The sequence below is a fragment of the Bufo bufo genome, chromosome 3 (assembly GCF_905171765.1).
Source record: "Bufo bufo chromosome 3, aBufBuf1.1, whole genome shotgun sequence".
NCBI classification, from domain to species: Eukaryota; Metazoa; Chordata; class Amphibia; order Anura; family Bufonidae; genus Bufo; species Bufo bufo.
In genome coordinates, this window is record NC_053391.1 from 367858336 (window position 1) to 367880246 (window position 21911).

Below are 21911 nucleotides of genomic sequence, written 5' to 3' on the forward strand. Positions count from 1 at the left end.
AGAGGGTTCAGAGGAGGGCAACTAAAGTAATAACTGGAATGGGTGTAGTACAGTACCCTGAAAGATTATCAAAATTAGGGTTATTCACTTTAGAAAAAAGATGACTGAGGGGAGATCTAATTACTATGTATAAATATATCAGGGGACAGTACAGAGATCTCTCCCATCATCTATTTATCCCCAGGACTGTGACTGTGACAAGGGGACATCCTCTGCGTCTGGAGGAAAGAAGGTTTGTACACAAACATGGAAGAGGATTCTTTATGGTAAGAGCAGTGAGACTATGGAACTCCCTGCCTAAGGAGGTGGTGATGGTGAGTTCACTAAAAGAGTTCAAGAGGGGCCTGTATGTATTTCTGGAGGGTAATAATATTACAGGCTATAGCTCCTAGAGATGAGTCGTTCATCCAGGGAGTTATTCTGATTGCCTGATTGGAGTCGGGAAGGAACTTTTTATTCCCCTAAAGTGGGGAAAATTGGCTTCTACCTCACATTTTTTTTTTGCCTTCCTCTGGATCAACTTGCAGGATGACAGGCCGAACTGGATGGACAGATGTCTTTTTTCAGCCTTATGTACTATGTTACTATGTTACCTTTCAATGCATTCAGCAGCCAGGCCTGCCGTACTTAGAGCTTCCTTGATATGCGACAGCCACTGTGAAGCTTGCAGCTTGCTAAGCCAAAGATTCCTTCCCAGGTAGGTGTCATAGCAGGTCCCAACCAAGCGCATCAGGCTGCTCTGTAAGGCCTGTCCCCTAGAAATATCGGAATTGGATAGTCATAAAAGCTCGCTCCCTAAGAAAAAGACTGCATCACTGCTACTCACCTTACTAATGGGCGATGGAGCACACTCCATTTGGGATATCTTTTCTTGTTTTCTGTGCCACCTCCTGAACTTCTTGCTTGCTTAGCTTCCTGCTCAGTGCGAATATCGATAATAAATCCGCGCAAGTTTCCCATTAGTGCAGCATCGAGCAACATCTCATCATCTCCAGAACAATGCTGGTTAGGACCAACCAGAGGCTGAGCAGATCGCAGCAAAACCTGAGTCATACAGAGGGTATATAATAGGAAAGAGCATGTGGCACAAGCTATGCATGGTCAAAACAGACATTTTAAGGATTTTTTAAAATTTTTTAGAAATAAATTACATTCATTTTAACCGCCTCCGGACCGCCTAACGCAGGATCGCGTTCCAGAGGCGGCAGCCCTGCGCACAGTCACGCATATATGCGTCATCTCGCGAGACGCGAGATTTCCTGTGAACGCGCGCACACAGGCGCGCGCGTTCACAGGATCGGAAGGTAAGCGAGTGGATCTCCAGCCTGCCAGCGGCGATCGTTCGCTGGCAGGCTGGAGATGCAATTTTTTTTAACCCCTAACAGGTATATTAGACGCTGTTTTGATAACTACACCCCCCCCGTCACTTATTAACCCCTTATTCACCCCTGATCACCCCTGATCACCCTTGATCACCCCATATAGACTCCCTGATCACCCCCCTGTCATTGATCACCCCCCTGTCATTGATCACCCCCCTGTAAGGCTCCATTCAGACGTCCGTATGATTTTTACGGATCCACTGATACATGGATCGGATCCGCAAAACGCATATGGATGTCTGAATGGAGCCTTACAGGGGGGTGATCAATGACGGAGGTGATCACCCCATATAGACTCCCTGATCACCCCCCTGTCATTGATCACCCCCCTGTCATTGATCACCCCCCTGTAAGGCTGCATTCAGATGTCCGTATGTTTTTTACGGATCCACGGATACATGGATCGAATCCGCAAAACACATACAGACGTCTGAATGGAGCCTTACAGGGGGGTGATCACCCCATATAGACTCCCTGATCACCCCCCTGTCATTGATCACCCCCTTGTAAGGCTCCATTCAGACGTCCGTATGATTTTTACGGATCCACTGATACATGGATCGGATCCGCAAAACACATACGGACATCTGAATGGAGCCTTACAGGGGGGTGATCACCCCATATAGACTCCCTGATCACCCCCCTGTCATTGATCACCCCCCCTGTCATTGATCACCCCCCTGTAAGGCTGCATTCAGATGTCCGTATGATTTTTACGGATCCACGGATACATGGATCGGATCCGCAAAACACATACGGACATCTGAATGGAGCCTTATAGGGGGGTGATCAATGACAGGGGGGTGATCACCCCATATAGACTCCCTGATCACCCCCCCTGTCATTGATCACCCCCCTGTCATTGATCACCCCCCTGTAAGGCTGCATTCAGATGTCCGTATGATTTTTACGGATCCATTGATACATGGATCGGAGCCGCAAAACACATACGGACATCTGAATGGAGCCTTATAGGGGGGTGATCAATGACAGGCGGGTGATCACCCCATATAGACTCCCTGATCACCCCCCTGTCATTGATCACCCCCCTGTCATTGATCACCCCCCTGTAAGGCTGCATTCAGATGTCCGTGTGATTTTTACGGATCCACTGATACATGGATCGGATCCGCAAAACACATACGGACATCTGAATGGAGCCTTATAGGGGGGTGATCAATGACAGGGGGGTGATCACCCCATATAGACTCCCTGATCACCCCCCTGTCATTGATCACCCCCCTGTCATTGATCACCCCCCTGTCATTGATCACCCCCCTGTAAGGCTCCATTCAGACGTCCGTATGATTTTTACGGATCCACTGATACATGGATCGGATCCGCAAAACACATACGGACGTCTGAATGGAGCCTTACAGGGGGATGATCAATGACAGGGGGGTGATCACCCCATATAGACTCCCTGATCACCCCCCTGTCATTGATCACCCCCCTGTCATTGATCACCCCCCTGTAAGGCTCCATTCAGACATTTTTTTGGCCCAAGTTAGCGGAAATTATTATTTTTTTTCTTACAAAGTCTCATATTCCACTAACTTGTGTCAAAAAATAAAATCTCACATGAACTCACCATACCCCTCACAGAATCCAAATGCGTAAAATTTTTTAGACATTTAGATTCCAGACTTCTTCTCACGCTTTAGGGCCCCTAGAATGCCAGGGCAGTATAAATACCCCACATGTGACCCCATTTCGGAAAGAAGACACCCCAAGGTATTCGCTGAGGGGCATATTGAGTCCATGAAAGATTGAAATTTTTGTCCCAAGTTAGCGGAAAGGGAGACTTTGTGAGGAAAAAAATAAATAAATCAATTTCCGTTAACTTGTGCCAAAAAAAATAATTTCTATGAACTCGCCATGCCCCTCATTGAATACCTTGGGGTGTCTTCTTTCCAAAATGGAGTCACATGTGGGGTATTTATACTGCCCTGGCTTTTTAGGGGCCCTAAAGCGTGAGAAGAAGTCTGGGATCCAAATGTCTAAAAATGCCCCCATAAAAGGAATGTGGGCCCCTTTGCACACCTAGGCTGCAAAAAAGTGTCACACATCTGGTATCCCCGTACTCAGGAGAAGTTGGGCAATGTGTTTTGGGGTGTCAATTTACATATACCCATGCTGGGTGAGATAAATATCTCGGTCAAATGCCAACTTTGTATAAAAAAATGGGAAAAGTTGTCTTTTGCCAAGATATTTCTCTCACCCAGCATGAGTATATGTAAAAAGACACCCCAAAACACATTGCCCAACTTCTCCTGAATACGGCGATACCACATGTGTGACACTTTTTTGCAGCCTAGGTGGGCAAAGGGGCCCACATTCCAAAGAGCACCTTTCGGATTTCACAGGTCATTTACCTATTTACCACACATTAGGGCCCCTAGAATGCCAGGGCAGTATAACTACCCCACAAGTGACCCCATTTTGGAAAGAAGACACCCCAAGGTATTCCGTGAGGGGCATGGCGAGTTCCTAGAATTTTTTATTTTTTGTCACAAGTTAGTGGAAAATGATGATTTTATATATATATTTTTTTTTCTTACAAAGTCTCATATTCCACTAACTTGTGACAAAAAATAAAAACTTCCATGAACTCATAGTGCCCATCACGAAATACCTTGGGGTGTCTTCTTTCCAAAATGGGGTCACTTGTGGGGTAGTTATACTGCCCTGGCATTTTAGGGGCCGAATGCGTGAGAAGTGGTTTGAAATCAAAATCTGTAAAAAATGGCCAGTGAAATCTGAAAGGTGCTCTTTGGAATGTGGGCCCTTTTGCCCACCTAGGCTGCAAAAAAGTGTCACACATCTGGTATCCCCGTACTCAGGAGAAGTTGGGCAATGTGTTTTGGGGTGTCTTTTTACATATACCCATGCTGGGTGAGAGAAATATCTTGGCAAAAGACAACTTTTCCCATTTTTTTATACAAAGTTGGCATTTGACCGAGATATTTATCTTACCCAGCATGTAAATTGACACCCCAAAACACATTGCCCAACTTCTCCTGAGTACGGGGATACCAGATGTGTGACACTTTTTTGCAGCCTAGGTGGGCAAAGGGGCCCACATTCCAAAGAGCACCTTTCGGATTTCACCGGCCATTTTTTACAGATTTTGATTTCAAACTACTTCTCACGCATTCGGGCCCCTAAAATGCCAGGGCAGTATAACTACCCCACAAGTGACCCCATTTTGGAAAGAAGAAACCCCCAGGTATTTCGTGATGGGCATAGTGAGTTCATGGAAGTTTTTATTTTTTGTCACAAGTTAGTGGAATATGAGACTTTGTAAGAAAAAAAAAAAAAAAAAACATTTTCCGCTAACTTGTGACAAAAAATAAAAAATTCTAGGAACTCACCATGCCCCTCACGGAATACCTTGGGGTGTCTTCTTTCCAAAATGGGGTCACTTGTGGGGTAGTTATACTGCCCTGGCATTCTAGGGGCCCTAATGTGTGGTAAGTAGTTTGAAATCAAAATCTGCAAAAAATGGCCGGTGAAATCCAAAAGGTGCTCTTTGGAATGTGGGCCCCTTTGCCCACCTAGGCTGCAAAAAAGTGTCACACATGTGGTATCGCCGTACTCAGGAGAAGTTGGCGAATGTGTTTGGGGTGTCTTTTTACATATACCCATGCTGGGTGAGAGAAATATCTTGGCAAAAGACAACTTTTCCCATTTTTTTATACAAAGTTGGCCTTTGACCAAGATATTTATCTCACCCAGCATGGGTATATGTAAAATGACACCCCAAAACACATTGCCCAACTTCTCCTGAGTACGGAGATACCACATGTGTGACACTTTTTTGCAGCCTAGGTGGGCAAGGGGGGCCCACATTCCAAAGAGCACCTTTCGGATTTCACCAGCCATTTTTTACAGATTTTGATTTCAAACTACTTACCTCACATTAGGGCCCCTAGAATGCCAGGGCAGTATAACTACCCCACAAGTGACCCCATTTTGGAAAGAAGACACCCCAAGGTATTCGCTGATGGGCATAGTGAGTTCATAGAAGTTTTTATTTTTTGTCACAAGTTAGTGGAATATGAGACTTTGTAAGAAAAAAAAAATCAAAAAGAAAAATCATCATTTTCCGCTAACTTGTGACAAAAAATAAAAAGTTCTATGAACTCACTATGCCCATCAGCGAATACCTTAGGGTGTCTACTTTCCGAAATGGGGTCATTTGTGGGGTGTTTGTACTGTCTTGGCATTGTAGAACCTCAGGAAACATGACAGGTGCTCAGAAAGTCAGAGCTGCTTCAAAAGCGGAAATTCACATTTTTGTACCATAGTTTGTAAACGCTATAACTTTTACCCAAACCATTTTTTTTTTACCCAAACATTTTTTTTTATCAAAGACATGTAGAACAATAAATTTAGAGAAAATTTTATATATGGATCTCGTTTTTTTTGCAAAATTTTATAACTGAAAGTGAAAAATGTCATTTTTTTGCTAAAAAATCGTTAAATTTCGATTAATAACAAAAAAAGTAAAAATGTCAGCAGCAATGAAATACCACCAAATGCAAGCTCTATTAGTGAGAAGAAAAGGAGGTAAAATTAATTTGGGTGGTAAGTTGCATGACCGAGCAATAAACGGTGAAAGTAGGGTAGGTCAGAAGTGTAAAAAGTGGCCTGGTCATTAAGGGTGTTTAAGCTATGGGGGCTGAGGTGGTTAAATAAGCCAAAGCCGAATGTCCAGATAAGGGTAAATTCACATGACACAGAAATGTTACAGATTTGCACCTCAAAAATCTGCCGCGGAATACAATACAGGTGTAGGAGATCTCATCCATAGGTTGCAGAGATTTTTTTTAATCTACAGCATATCAATTTCAGTTTCAGAATGAGCACAGATTTGTTGTGAATTCTCCCAATTTACATCAGTGGGGAATACAAAATCCACATGTACCGTACTGTTGCAGATTTTGCTGTAAACCACACTGTGGGTCCACAACAAAATCCACAAATGAGTGTACGTATTGCGCAGGGAAAGGGCTTTTTCATTAGATCCGGTGACGTACCGGGTCTCTGCTAGGCAGAGTCTTCCACCTAGCAGTGAGCGAGCCCGGTGACGTTACCGGTACTAATGGGCAGGCTTTAGCGCTGCTCTAGCCTGTAAAACAACCTCTTTAACTGGGTGAGAAGCCTTTGTCAGGATCCGGGGGGCACTATTTCGCCTTATGGAGAGTGGCTAGTAGGTGGCAATAGGGACACAGGGGGTCATTTATTAAGACTGGCATTTTAGACTGTGTGCTGGTGGTGGATCCACCAAACTTATGAAGAGGTACCAGCCTCTACATAACTTCAGCGCATCCACCGCCTGTCTATATCTAGGCTGGCTTAATTTTAAACTATTTTCTATGCCTAAAACAGGCATAGAAAATGATAAATGAAACGGGTCCACCCCCTTCCCCGCCCATGCCACACTCCCTTTTTTAGACCTGGCGTGAGCGGGGAAAGGTTGCAGACTGTGGCACAAATAACCTTTGCTTCGTGATCTGTGCCAGAAATACGTCAAAAATAGGCAAATTTCTGTAGGTAAATGACCCCTACAGTTTTCATATCTTTTGGGAAAGAGATCAGAGGTGCACTGCATGGCCTATAGAGGAGGAGAAATCGGACCCACCGGGATCATAGCATGTGAGTAAATTGTATAGCATGCTAATATGCTACTCAGTTCAATCCAATATCATCTTTTCTGCTAAATCTCATTCAAAAAGGATTCGATTCTAGCATGTCCCAAAAAATGAGGGTAGAAGGACAGTAAGAGCTTTACACTGCAGACAGATTATACAGTGCCTCCATAACATACCGTTCTGCTTCTTGGATGGTAGTAACTCAGTACAGGGAATCGACGGCCTTGCCTGAAAGCTGCAGAGCGCTTCAGAGAGTAATCAGAACAGGATACAGGGACAATAATCTTCTCTGGATAACTGGGGCAAACCTTAAAGTTTTCATTCACATGGCTTAGTCTCCAAGCATCTGCCTAGGAAGACACACATCGATGTCACGAATCTGGCAGTTACAATTTGTAGAAGACATTACCGTATAATGAAGTCACCTGGGCTTTGAGCTTGTGATAAAACGTTTCCATGGTATCTCTCGACCATCCTTCTCCTAACTTGCACCTTGTTGGCCTGAAGAAGAATGGGTAGCTGAGAGAGATGTTATCCAGCGTGGAGAGAGCCTGGAGACGTAAAATAATAGCATCCTTATTATCATTACATCCCTCTACTGCTGCCGGCCTCCATTTCCTGTGACCACAATTCATCCGGCCCATTTTGTGCCACTGAACGTACCATCATGGACACAAATTTCTATCTATTTTCATCTGCCTGTCACTAGTCTCTAATTTACCACGATCAACCTTTCAGTTTCTTGCACATTCTAAGGGCTCATGCACACGAACATATTTTCTTTCTGTGTCCTTTCTGTTTTTTTTGCAGACAATATGCGGAAACATTCATTTCAATTGGTCTGCAAAAAATACAATGAAAGTTACTCCGAGTGCATTCCATTTTCATATGTCTGTTCCGCGAAAAAAATAGAACCTGTCCCATTATTGTCCGCATTACGGACAAAGATAGTACTGTTCTATTAGGGGCCAACTGTTCTGTTCTGCAAAATACGGATGTCATCTGTATTTTTTGTGGATACGTTTTTTGCAAAATACATATGGTCATGTGCATGAGCCCTAATTTGGCCGGAAGTTATTATTATCTAGATTCTAGTGTGATCAGGTTTAATAACTGTATTAGGGGTCCTTACTAGTTCAATGTGGTACAGAGCTGTCATTTTTTTTGTAATTTTATCGTATTAAGGTTCCTGTAACTGATTCAGACGTTGATAATTGTGAGCGCTTAGGTGCACCTGATAGTTTTGAATGAATGAGTTTCAGATAAAAAAAAAAAGGACAAATTGTTGTACACCATAGTGGAGATTTATCAAAACTGGTGTAAAGTAGAACTGGCTTAGTCGACCATAGAAACCAATCAGATTCCACCTTTCATTTTCCAAAGGAGCACTGAAAAATGAAAGATGGAATGTGACTGGTTGCTATGGACACCAGTTTTGATAAATCTTCCCATATGATATTTTCTGCATGGACCAACAGTCCATGGGGAAGAGCAGAGGTGTCAATTGCACCATTTAGGGTGGGTTAACACTAGTGTTAGGGATTCCGTTATGGATTTCCGTTATAACGTGGTTATGACGGAAAATAACAGAATCCATAAGACGGAAGAACGGATCCGTTCTTCTGCCCATAGACTTGTATTATGACGGAATGCAAAATGGAAGCCTTTAAAAGGAATTCCATTTGCTCTCCATCCTAATAGAAGTCTATGGGAATCAAAAGGGATCCGTCTGGGTCCCATTATGCAAGAAGTAAGTCCACTTTGTTTTCTGTCTTGCATAACGGGACCCAGACGGATCAGTTATGCTTTCCCATAGACTTCTATTAGGACGGAAAGCAAACGGAATGCCTTATTTTCCGTTATAACCATGTTATAACGGAAAGCCATAACGGAATCCCTAACGCTAGTGTGAACCCACCCTTACTTCATTGTGTCTATGTGCTGTGCGGGTGTGGCCTGGAAATACAGAAAATACAAGAATCAGGACTTAGCGACCATATAAGGCTACTTACACACTTGCGTTGTTAATTCCGGTATTGAGATCTGGCAGAGGATCTCAATACCGGAGTAAGGCTAGGTCTACACAACGACATTTGTCACGCGACATTTTGTTGCACCAATGTCGCGCGACAATTTTTATAATGGCAGTCTATGGTGTTGCACTGCAACATGCGACATGCTTTGACTGCGACGCAACAGTAGCAGAAAATCCATTAGAGATATGGGCAACTTAGGGTACTTTCACACTTGTGGCAGAGGATTCCAGCAGGCAGTTCCGTTGCCGGAACTGCCTGCCGGATCCGTCAAAACGTATGCAAACTGATGCCATTTGTCAGACGGATCAGGATCCTGATCCATATGACAAATGCATTGAAATGTCTCTGTGTCTGACTGCAGCAGCCTCCCTCCTTCTCCCCCTCCCCACAGACCTCTATGTTAACTGATCCTTCAGTAACAGGAGAAGGAAGCATCTTTCTCTAATGAGCTATATTACAAAAGTGCCACCCCTCCTTCCTGCCACTTTGTCCACATGTGCCTTGTCATAAATACAGCCCTGGTGGGTCAAAGGTGGCGAAATGATACTAAGAAAGCTGTGTCTTTTTTTCTGTATTGGGGTAGGCTCATGGATTATTATTATTATTTATTATTAAAGCACCATTCATTCCATGGCGCTGTGCATATAATAAGGGGTGCACATACATGATACAGACAATTGCACCAAGCATGAACAAGACGAGTTACAGACTGGTACAGAAGGAGAGAGGGCCCTGCCCGTGAGGGCTTAGGCTACTTTCACACTTGCGGCAGAGAGATCCGGCAAGCAGTTCCGTCGCCGGAACTGCCTGCCGGATCAGGCAAAATGTATGCTAACTGATGGCATTAGTAAGACTGATCAGGATCCTGATCAGTCTTAAAAATGCCTGATCAGTCGAAAAAATGCATTGAAATGCCGGATCCGTCTTTCCGGTGGCATCCGGCAAAAACGGATCCGGCATTTATTTTTTCACCTTTTTTTCAGTCTGCGCATGCGCATACCGGAAGGACGGATCCGGCATTCCGGTATTCTGAATGCCGGATCCGGCACTAATACATTCCTATGGGAAAAAATGCCTGATCAGGCATTCAGGCAAGTCTTCAGTTTTTTTAGCCGGAGATAAAACCGTAGCATGCTACGGTTTTCTCTTTTGCCTGATCAGTCAAAACGACTGAACTGAAGACATCCTGATGCAAACTGAACGGATTACTCTCCATTCAGAATGCATGGGGACATACCTGATCAGTTATTTTCCGGTATAGAGCCCCTGTGACGGAACTCTATGCCGGAAAAGAACAACGCAAGTGTGAAAGTAGCCTAACAATCTACAAGGTATGGAGGAAGGACACAGTAGGTGAGGGTAGCTACACCACATCAGATTATAGAGTAATCACATGCTGTTACATTGTTACTGACCTGGATAGAGCGGGCAACATTAAATGTTTCTTCCATATCAGGTATTTCCAAGTCAATAACCCGCAAGTCCTTACACTTCAGAGTGACAGTTCCAGAGCTTGATCTTAATTCTCCATCTTTGCCGCTTTCCTTGCTCTTCAACATGCCGATGTTGTGAACACTATAGAAGAATTACTTGTTAAAGGGTGAACCCACAGGGGTACAGGTAAACCCCTCCCCGGTGGGCCACTGAGCAAGGTTGGCCCATAGTCTCCCACCCCCTGCGCAAGTACTGCGCAAGTACCCCGTGCGCAAGTAGCACATACAGTAGACTTACCGGACTACATACATATATTCAATGTGCAGCACCTCAACCAGCCTATGTTCATATAAAAAAAACCTGGATAGATGATTAACCCCTTAACGCCCAGCGCTGTACATGTATGGCGCAACCAGACGTAACTTAATGGCCAGCGCCGTACATGTACGGCGCAAGGTCTGCGGGGCTCTGGGGAAGGATCGGGGGGTAATCGCGGCACCATGCCTGCTCTTACCGGCAGGCAGCCATGCCAGGTAAGGGCAGCATGGTGCTGAAACTCCCCCTGCAGCCCGATCACTGCTATTGGCCGGATTCCTTACACATGCGCATCGCAGCTCCGGCTTCGATACGAGCTGCAGGGGAGGGCGGGGGGTGTCATGTGGAGGTGACCGGTGCTGAACAAGTCAAGTCTCCTTCTAGGTCAGGCAGGGGACACCAGTGTTTTGGGTCCCCTGCCAGCGCTTCTATTAGCTGGAACAACGCTCCAGCCAAAGGCAGCACTATAGCTGCACAGGAAGAGGCATAACTTCCCTGCATGCAGCCATTCTAGCTGGTGACTGCATGCAGAGAGGTTCTGTGCCTTTCTGTGCTGCTTGTGACTTGTGGTGCAAGAAAGAAGAAAAGAAGAAGAACATCTGGAATAGCTACACATTTTTTTTTTCCTTTGCTGTTCCAGATCCCTAAACCATCCTCCTTCCCTGCCCTTTCCCGCCCCCCCCCACTCCCGTCCTTTTTTTTACGGATGCCATTTGGTACGTGCACTTTTTTTGTTATTTTTTTTGTTATTTTTTTTGTTTTTTTTACCATTTTCCAGCTTTGCACCACTTATTCTGTGTGCTGTGACCGCCAAGTGATGTTCAGTGCGTACCTGCCTGATCAGCACCCTGGGATTATTTGTGCAAATTTTTTAGGCAAATTTTTCATTTTTGTTTTGGTAAAAAAAAAAAAGTAGTTAGGGCTTTATATGAATATATATAGAGTTCTATATTTCTCCAAAAAATGAGGCAGCACTCCAAAATGGTGAAAAAATTGTGACCCAATTTATTCCCAAGGCAACGTTCCATCCCACACAATGAAGACTTTGTCAAGCAAAGTAATTGTAGCTGGCCAGCTAAGACCTGTCCTAAGTTGCTAATATAGCATGTGTGTTTATACGGCCAGACCTGCCAATAACCTTAATCATGGTCGCAGGAAGCGGGGGGGGACGGATCCCCCCCAGGAAATAATGCGGGGGGGACAGGTATGGTCAAATCCCCCCCAGCGGCAGTGGGACAATGTGTGCGGCGGCGGCGGGGCAGGCACTGAGATGAGCGCTTCCATTGTGGAAGCGAAGCGCTCATCTCCATGGTGATCTGTTTCTGTTTGTATCGCCGTCCTCAGGACAGCGATACAAACAGAAGGCTGTGCGGAGGAGCAGGGCATGGAGGTGTGTCCCTTTCCTGTTCCTCTGATAGGCTGCCGGCACTACTAGGCCGGCAGCCGATTAGAGGCCGGCGTAGGCGGCGCGATGACGGCATCGCGCCGCCTGAGCCGTACAGCGCTGGAGTCGGGACACAGTGACAGGCCGGAAGAGGCCTGCATCGCATCGCTCTAAAGAGGTAAGTATAAGTGTTAATTTTTATTTTTTTATATATACAATACTTTGTTTTACTGGCACTTGATTGGGGGGGGGCTATTACTGGCACTTGTTTGGGTGTTATTACTGGCACTTGATTGGGGGGGCTATTACTGGCACTTGATTGGGGGGGCTATTACCGGCACTTGATTGGGGGGCTATTACTGGCACTTGATTGGGGGGGCTATTACTGGCACTTGATTGGGGGGGCTATTACTGGCACTTGATTGGGGGGGCTATTACTGGCACTTGATTGGGGGGCTATTACTGGCACATGATTGGGGGGGCTATTACTGGCACATGATTGGGGGGGCTATTACTGGCACTTGATTAAGGGGGCTATTACTGGCACTTGATTGTGGGGGCTATTACTGGCACTTGATTGGGGGGGCTATTACTGGCACTTGATTGGGGGGGCTATTACTGGAACTTGATTGGGGGGGCTATTACTGGCACTTGATTGGGGGGTGTAACGGTCCGTTTCAGCAGACAAGGGGTTAAATCCGTTTAGGCGATATGCCCCTTTCTGAGAGACAGGCACAGCTACTGCAGAACACCAAACTCCCGAACTGGATACAAAATAGCACTCCAAACTGGAACCTCACGAATAGCTGCTAGCAGACGAACAGGAATCAGCTTACACTCCTGGCAATCAGTCTCTAACAGCATACAGTGGATCCCCCCAATAACGAGACAAGGCTCCGTGTTGAGGGTCAAGCAGTGGTCTAAGATGCTGGCACACCCAGCCTGGTTTTTATTACAGTTGTTGCAAATACAGGTCCGTCCACAGGGAGGTATAAAACAACCCAGCCCATCTGGTGTACATGCCCCTAGGGGACCAGAAGGAAGACTGGGACACAGGACAGATATGCAGCACTGCAGGATACACAGAACAATACATCCCCACAATGCATCATGGTTTCCTCCTCTCTGCCCTGGAGACACCCGAGGAGTAATCCAATTATCTCTCAAGACAAAGGGAAATCACCAATACACATGTGGGAACAACAGGACAGGAATCACCACCCAAATACACAAAATCCTCCCTTCTGTCTGTGATATAATTATGGATTAACATAACTATCACAAACAGTAAAAATACAGTTTTTAAACATACACTGTAACTTTAAAACCATACATTCCATCTCCATAAAAATTACATATTTAAACTCAGCATACATCAAACATAAACACTTCCAAAAATCACACAAATCCCTCCAGCGGATCAAAAGTTAAGTGGAAGTCCTTTGTGAACAAATGAGGCCTGGCTGATGAGAGGGCCCATAATCCTGGGGCAAGAGGCCAGCAGCCAGGCCCCTCCAAAACCCAGTGGCGAGGTTGGTTTTGCCACACATCTCCCCCTCCCAGGGAAGACTAACCAGGTACCTGACCTCAGGGTCAGTACCTGAGTTAGTCTGGCAGTCCACCCACAACCCAATACTGGACCTGTTGGATTTGGTAGCCTGTCTCTGTCCAGTGAGTCCACCAAGGCTATGTTGGTAGCTGGTATTCCCGGTCTCTGTGTTGCTCCCTGGCTTGGGGTGGAGGTTGCTTTGTGGGCAGGTATCAGCGGTACTCTGCCCTGGTTGTTGGAGGGGGAGACCGACTGTCTCTACCCCCTGTGCTGTAAGTGCAGAGACCACGGTCCCATCTACACTGTTGTGGGGCTTACTGTCTCCCCCTGGTGCGTTAAGCTGCCGCTGGGGAGAGGGGGTAACGAGCTCCTCTCCCATACATACTTCCAGCCGCTGGGAGGGCGACCGACCGTCTCCGCTCCCAATACAGTGTCCTGCTGCTGGGGAAAGGAGACTGGGCTCTCTATTTCCTGCTGGACACTCTGCCGCTGGGGGACAGGACCGACTGTCTCTGCCCCCTGTAACTCCGCCTGCCGCTGGGGAATAGAGACTGGGCTCCCAATTCCCAATAAATCACACGGCCGCTGGGGAATGGAGACTGGGCTCCCAATTCCCTGTACATCACTCGGCTGCTGGGGAATGGAGACTGGGCTCCCAATTCCCAAAAAATCATGCTGCTGCTGGGGGGCAGGAACAACTACCTCTGCCCCCTGTAACTCAGCCTGCCGCTGGGGAGGGAGGACGCTGCTCTCCTCTCCCTGCTCTTCACACTGCCTTCCCGGCATATCACTCTGCTGCTGGGGGGCAGGAACAACTACCTCTGCCCCCTGTAACTCAGCCTGCTGCTGGGGAGGGAGGACGCTGCTCTCCTCTCCCTGCACTTCACACTGCCTTCCCGGCATATCACTCTGCTGCTGGGGGGCAGGAACAACTACCTCTGCCCCCTGTAACTCAGCCTGCCGCTGGGGAATGGAGACTGGGCTCCCAATTCCCTGCAATTCACACTGCCGCTGGGGAATGGAGACTGGGCTCCCAATTCCCTGCTGGACACTCTGCCGCTGGGGAGAGGAGACTGAGCTCTCTCTGTCCCGCAACTGTAACTTCCGATGGAGGTCCACCCAACATGGCAGCTGACCGTCACCTTCTGCCCGGTATAGTAGGGTCTTGAACACTAGACTCCTCACAAACTTCATGGATTTCTCAGCTGGATTGGGTCCGAAGAAGTTCAGCCGCAACCACATCATACGGTCAAATTCCTCAACAGAGTATCTGTACTCCACTGCTGGTTCCATCCTGGTGCTTTTAGGGTCGCTGTACTGAGACATGCGTTGCCCTTAAGTTGTAAAATCCAAAGAAATGGTGTTTCCTGTAGCTGTCTGTGGCGAAACCAACCTCGCCACTGGGTTTTGGAGGGGCCTGGCTGCTGGCCTCTTGCCCCAGGATTATGGGCCCTCTCATCAGCCAGGCCTCATTTGTTCACAAAGATACTTTTACTAACTTTTAAACCCCTGAACCTATTCAAGTGAATTTTGGATAGGTTTGTCCCCAAGTTATACTGTTTAAATTGATGTAAGTTATATGTATGGACAATGTAAACTCACAAAGTTGTAACAATTTATAATAAGTATAGCTTGTCAGCTTGGGAGATAGTTGAGTGGATAGACAGAGGGGAGGAATATGCTGGGTGTGTTTCCATTGTCCCATTGTGTGTTTAAATGGTGATGTCTGTCCTGTTGTTCTCACATGTGTATTGGCGATTTCCCTTTGTCCTGAGAGATAATTGGATTACTCCTCGGTTGTCTCCAGGACAGAGAGGAGGAAACCATGATGCATTGTGGGGATATGTTGTATCTGTCCTGTGTCGCAGTCTCTCTTCTGGTCCTCTGGGGGCGTGAACGATTGGTTGCTGTACTTACATTGTATGTGTTGTAAATTACTGATTGGTTGTATTTCAAAACCCTGTGGGCAGTACTATGTTTGTGGTTTATGAATAAAAGAGGCTGTACTTGAAGTACAGTCAGACCACTGCTTGACCCTCAACACGGAGCCTTGTCTCGTTATTGGGGGGATCCGCTGTATAATGTTAGAGACTGATTGCCAGGAGTGTAAGCTGATTCCTGTTCGTCTGCTAGCAGCTATTCGTGAGGTTCCAGTTTGGAGTGCTATTTTCTATCCAGTTCGGGAGTTTGGTGTTCTGCAGTAGCTGGGCCTGTCTCTCAGAAAGGGGCATATCGCCTGAACGGATTTTAACCCCTTGTCTGCTGAAACAGACCGTTACACTGTCCTTCTGGCTGTAGGAACGATCCCGCTGCTTGCCACCAATGTAACGGTCCGTTTCAGCAGACAAGGGGTTAAAATCCGTTTAGGCGATATGCCCCTTTCTGAGAGACAGGCACAGCTACTGCAGAACACCAAACTCCCGAACTGGATACAAAATAGCACTCCAAACTGGAACCTCACGAATAGCTGCTAGCAGACGAACAGGAATCAGCTTACACTCCTGGCAATCAGTCTCTAACAGCATACAGTGGATCCCCCCAATAACGAGACAAGGCTCCGTGTTGAGGGTCAAGCAGTGGTCTAAGATGCTGGCACACCCAGCCTGGTTTTTATTACAGTTGTTGCAAATACAGGTCCGCCCACAGGGAGGTATAATACAACCCAGCCCATCTGGTGTACACGCCCCTAGGGGACCAGAAGGAAGACTGGGAAACAGGACAGATATGCAGCACTGCAGGATACACAGAACAATACATCCCCACAATGCATCATGATTTCCTCCTCTCTGCCCTGGAGACACCCGAGGAGTAATCCAATTATCTCTCAAGACAAAGGGAAATCACCAATACACATGTGGGAACAACAGGACAGGAATCACCACCCAAATACACAAAATCCTCCCTTCTGTCTGTGATATAATTATGGATTAACATAACTATCACAGACAGTAAAAATACAGTTTTTAAACATACACTGTAACTTTAAAACCATACATTCCATCTCCATAAAAATTACATATTTAAACTCAGCATACATCAAACATAAACACTTCCAAAAATCACACAAATACCTCCAGCGGATCAAAAGTTAAGTGGAAGTCCTTTGTAAACAAAAGAGGCCTGGCTGATGAGAGGGCCCATAATCCTGGGGCAAGAGGCCAGCAGCCAGGCCCCTCCAAAACCCAACTGGCGAGGTTGGTTTCGCCACAGGGGGGCTATTACTGGCACTTGATGGGGGGGGCTATTACTGGCACATGATTGGGGGGGCTATTACTGGCACTTGATTGGGGGGGCTATTACTGGCACTTGATTGGGGGGGCTATTACTGGCACATGATTGGGGGGCTATTACTTGCACATGATTGGGGGGCCTATTACTGGCACATGATTGGGGGGCCTGTTATTACTGGCACATGATTGGGGGGCCTGTTATTACTGGCACATGATTGGGGGGGCTGTTATTACTGGCACATGATTGGGGGGGCTGTTATTACTGGCACATGATTGGGGGGGCTATTACTGGCACATGATTGGGGGGGCTGTTATTACTGGCACATGATTGGGGGGGCTGTTATTACTGGCACATGATTGGGGGGCTGTTATTACTGGCACATGATTGTGGGGGCTATTACTGGCACATGATTGGGGGGCTGTTATTACTGGCACATGATTGGGGGGGCTGTTATTACTGGCACATGATTGGGGGGCTGTTATTACTGGCACATGATTGGGGGGGCTGTTATTACTGGCACATGATTGGGGGGCTGTTATTACTGGCACATGATTGGGGGGGCTGTTATTACTGGCACATGATTGGGGGGGCTGTTATTACTGGCACATGATTGGGGGGTCTGTTATTACTGGCACATGATTGGGGGGGCTGTTATTACTGACTGATGAGAGGCACTGGGGGGCTGATGAGAGGCACTGGGGCTCTTATCTGAGGTCTGATTAGGGGTCATTCATATTGGGGTCTGAGCTGAGGTGTGATCTGAGGTCTTATTAACATTGGGGATCTTATTGGGCCTGTTAGCTGAGGTCTGATTAACATTGGGTTCTGATTGGTGGTCTGACCTGAGGTGTAATGAAGCATATTTTTTCCTTATTGTGCCCACTTCCAGCCCGGAGCCCAGCTGCCCAGAGCACTGATCCGGAGCAGCTTGGAGAAAAAGGCCTCACAGTCTCCCACACTCCTTCTGCCCGGCCAAGCCAGCCAGCACCCCTGAGTCTTCAGAACTGTAAGTGTGTGTGTGTGGGGGGGGGTTCACACACACACACACACACTTAAAATTTAACGATATAAACAACTCTCAGTTTACTGAATAAGAATATACCCGGCGAGCAAAAATGCTGTCCCCCCCAGATTTTTGGGGGTTCCTACACCCATGACCTTAATACAGTTCCTGTGTTTATAAGTTAAAACAAAAGCATAGTTATTTACTGTGACTTTATGTTTGGATTTCATATAACTTTTATATATAATGTGTCCACAGAAGCAGAAAAGATAATATGCCTTTAAGATTCATTATATAATGTAAGATGAGCTCAATGACAGCAGAAACAACAGAAAGCATAGAGTTAAACTGTTGTTGCTGGGAAGGAGTCTTGACCAATCACAGCCAGCCTCACACACAGCAGGAGTTTTGACCAATCACAGCCAGCCTCACACACAGTCTGTGTGGGAAATTCCCCTAGCAGGAGCTGCTGGAATCATTATTTACCAGAGAGAGGAACTGAACAGACACACACTCCACTAAGAGCTGTGTTTTATGGAAGCAGAGAGGACAAAATAGGTATTTAAAACCGTTATATAATGTTCTTACTGTTAATATAGTGATTAGAACTGTATACTGAACCAGTTATATGTGTGTTTACTTACAGTTCCACCAAATTCAATTGCAAACTACAAAGTTCACAATCCAAATTTAAATTCCATACAAATTACATACAAACTGCGAACTGCTTATACCAGATCATAAGCAATTGTATAGAGCAAACTGCAAACCAAGTTGAGCAAGTAGAACTATTGGTTAACCTCAGATATACCTCTCAAAGAGATCATAAAGTGCTTAAATAACTTAAAGTGAAAGTACAGATACTGAAGAGAGAAATATATCCACCATTTTATGTTGAATGACAAGATTGCACAGTTGAACCACCATCTTATGCATACCACCATTTGTGATACTTTATTCAACACGTGTTTTGTACATGGACTATCTGCTGCAGAGGCGGCAGTGTTATACACTGCCTGTCCCAAAAAAAAGTCGCCACCAAAAAAAGCCTTTAGCTTTGATTACAGTACACATTCACTGTGGCATTGTTTCGATAAGCTTCTGCAATGTCACAAGATTTATTTCCATCCAGTGTTGCATTAATTTTTCACCAAGATCTTGCATTGATGATGGTAGAGTCTGACCGCTGCGCAAAACCTTCTCCAGCACATCCCAAAGATTCTCAATGGGGTTAAGGTCTGGACTCAGTATGTTCAGGTAGTCAGCTGACCTCATTCTTGGAGCACATACTGTTGCTGAACTTAGACCTGACCAACTGCAGCAACCCCAGATCATATCACTACCCCCACAGGCTTGTACAGTAGGCACTAGGCATGATGGGTGCATCACTTCATCTGCTTCTCTTCTTACCCTGATGCGCCCATCACTCTGGAACAGGGTAAATCTGGACTCAGACCACATGACTTTCTTCCATTGCTCCAGAGTCCAATCTTTATGCTCCCTAGCAAATTGAAGCCTTTTTTTCTGGTTTGCCTCACTGATTAGTGTTTTTCTTACGGCTACACAGCTGTTCAGTCCCAATCCCTTGAGTTCCTTCGCATTGTGCGTGTGGAAATGCTCTTACTTTCACTATTAAACATAGCCCTTACTTTCACTATTAAACATAGCCCTGAGTATCCCATGCATGGGATAGGCATAAGGCCATCCTTCATATAAGATAGGGCCGGGGGCTATCCATAGTATTCAGTATATTGGGCAGACTAGATGGGCCAAATGGTTCTTATCTGCCGACACATTCTATGTTTCTATGTTTCTATGTTACTGTTGTTTTTCTTCTATTTGATTTCACCAAACGTTTAAGTGATCGCCGATCACGATCATTCAGGATTTTTCCCCCGCCACATTTCTTCCTCTAATACGATGGTTCCCCACTATCCTTTCAGTTTTTAATAATGTGTTGGACAGTTCTTAACCCAATTTTAGTAGTTTCTGCAATCTCCTTAGATGTTTTCTCTGCTTGATGCATGCCAATGATTTGACCCTTCTCAAACAGACTAACATCTTTTCCACGACCACGAGATGTGTCTTTTGACATGGTTGTTTAAGAAATGAGAAGCAACTCATTGTAACAGTTGGGGTTAAATAACTTGTTGCCAGCTGAAAGATAATTGCCCATGCAGTAATTATCCAATAGGAGGCTCATAACTATTTGCTTAGTTAAATCCAGGTGGCGACTTTTTGTTTTGGACAGGCAGTGTATATGAAGAAAAGTTGAAGTTAATAAAGAAGTTATTTCACACATTTGGTGTGCTCTTTAAACCTAATGTTTACATAGAACGGTGCTAGAAGAATTACAGAGTAACAAACAGTCTGGTTGGACTAAAAAGTTAGAGATATCAAAATTCTTCTAATGCCACAGCGCAAAAGGCACTTCATAGTGCTGCGCCTGCCACAGTAATAGTGACACAAGTGAATATAAATACCCTTACAAACTAGTCACATGATTTAGGCTACTTTCACACTCACGTTTGGAGCGGATCCATCATGGATCTGCACAGACGGATCCGTAGAGATAATACAACCGTCTGCATCCGTTCAGAACGGATCAGTTTGTATTATCTTTAAAGAGGACCTTTCACCTGAAAATGCAAGTAAAGATATACCCTTACTTGCCGGCCCCCGGTGGTGCTTATTCAGTTCTTCATTTTGCACTCAGTGCCCCCGTTTGTCCGTGGTGCCCCCCACAATATTTCCCACCTTCTATGCTAATGAGCCATTCGGCTCAACTGGGCGGGCCTGCAAAAGTTCTCCCGGGCGTGTCTTTCTTCTCCCTGGCACGGAGCGCATCCAATCAGCACCTCTCCGCTCTTAGCCAGGAAGAAGAAGCTTCTCGCGAGAACTGGAGCGATTTCATCCATTCTGAGCCGCCGCTTCCGACGCTGCTCCAATGCTCGCCGCGGGAATCCAAGATGGCGCCGGCTCAGGATGGATGAAATCGCTCCAGTTCTCGCAAAACTCGCGAGAACTGGAGCTTCTTCTGCCTGGCTAAGAGCGGGGCGCGCTGATTGGAAGCGCTCCGTGCCAGGGAGAAGAAAGACACGCCCGAGAGAACTTTTGCAGGCCCGTCTGACATAAAGACATTAGCGTATGTTGGTGACACATTTGAACCCATCGCGGATCCATGTAGCTGGAGAAAGTATTCATCCCTGAAAGCAAAGTAATTGTATCTCAAAACTATGTTCAAGAGATCTATAATAAATTCCTTCAGTATAATTGGTATGAGCCAGACATCTTCGAATAGCCTCCACACCCCTATCATGGTTGATAGAGGTGTAGAGGCTAGTCACATCAAAAGATGCCAGCATCACATTAGAACCAATTTTCACATTCACAATTGTATTCAAAAAGTCGCCTGTATCTCGTACAAAAGATATGGATGAAATGGCAAAACTTCGCAAAACCCTGTCCAAAAAAATTGCAATATTGGAAAAAACTGATTCTCTACCAGACACTATAGGCCTTCCTGGAGGATTATTCAAGGATTTGTGTATCAAGAAGAAAAGCATACAACGAGTAGTCATCGATATTTCCAGCTACTTTAGCCAAATCCAATGTGTTCGTAATTTTTCTTAATATGTCAAACTACGGATCACTATTCAAACGTCTATATACCTCCTGGTCCTCTAGTTGTCTATAAATCTCAGATATGTACCATTCAGTATCCATAACACCAACGGCTCCCTCCTTATCAGCAGGCTTGATAGTGAGGTCGCCGCTGCCACACAGCTCCTCAATGGCACATAACTCAGCAGTTCTCATATTAGGGTGTTGAAAAGCTTTACCATATACAGATTGTTTTAAAATTTCAATATCTGACCTCACTGCATTGATATAATTATCTATCACAGGACAATTTAATT

At 45.7% G+C, this 21911-nt stretch overlaps 1 protein-coding gene across 2 annotated transcripts in view; it reads right to left on the minus strand.

Moving 5' to 3' along the window:
- The window catches only part of LOC120995395 (myotubularin-related protein 9-like), a 66835-nt gene that overhangs the window by 25608 nt on the left and 19316 nt on the right, over positions 1-21911 (minus strand). For both annotated transcript variants that reach the window (XM_040424567.1, XM_040424566.1), the window contains exons 2-6: positions 10491-10650; positions 7465-7590; positions 7216-7389; positions 827-1044; positions 594-755 (exon numbers count right to left, since the gene is read on the minus strand). In XM_040424567.1, coding sequence (XP_040280501.1) covers positions 594-755; positions 827-1044; positions 7216-7389; positions 7465-7590; positions 10491-10650 — 840 coding nt within the window. The remainder of the gene's footprint in view (positions 1-593; positions 756-826; positions 1045-7215; positions 7390-7464; positions 7591-10490; positions 10651-21911) is intronic.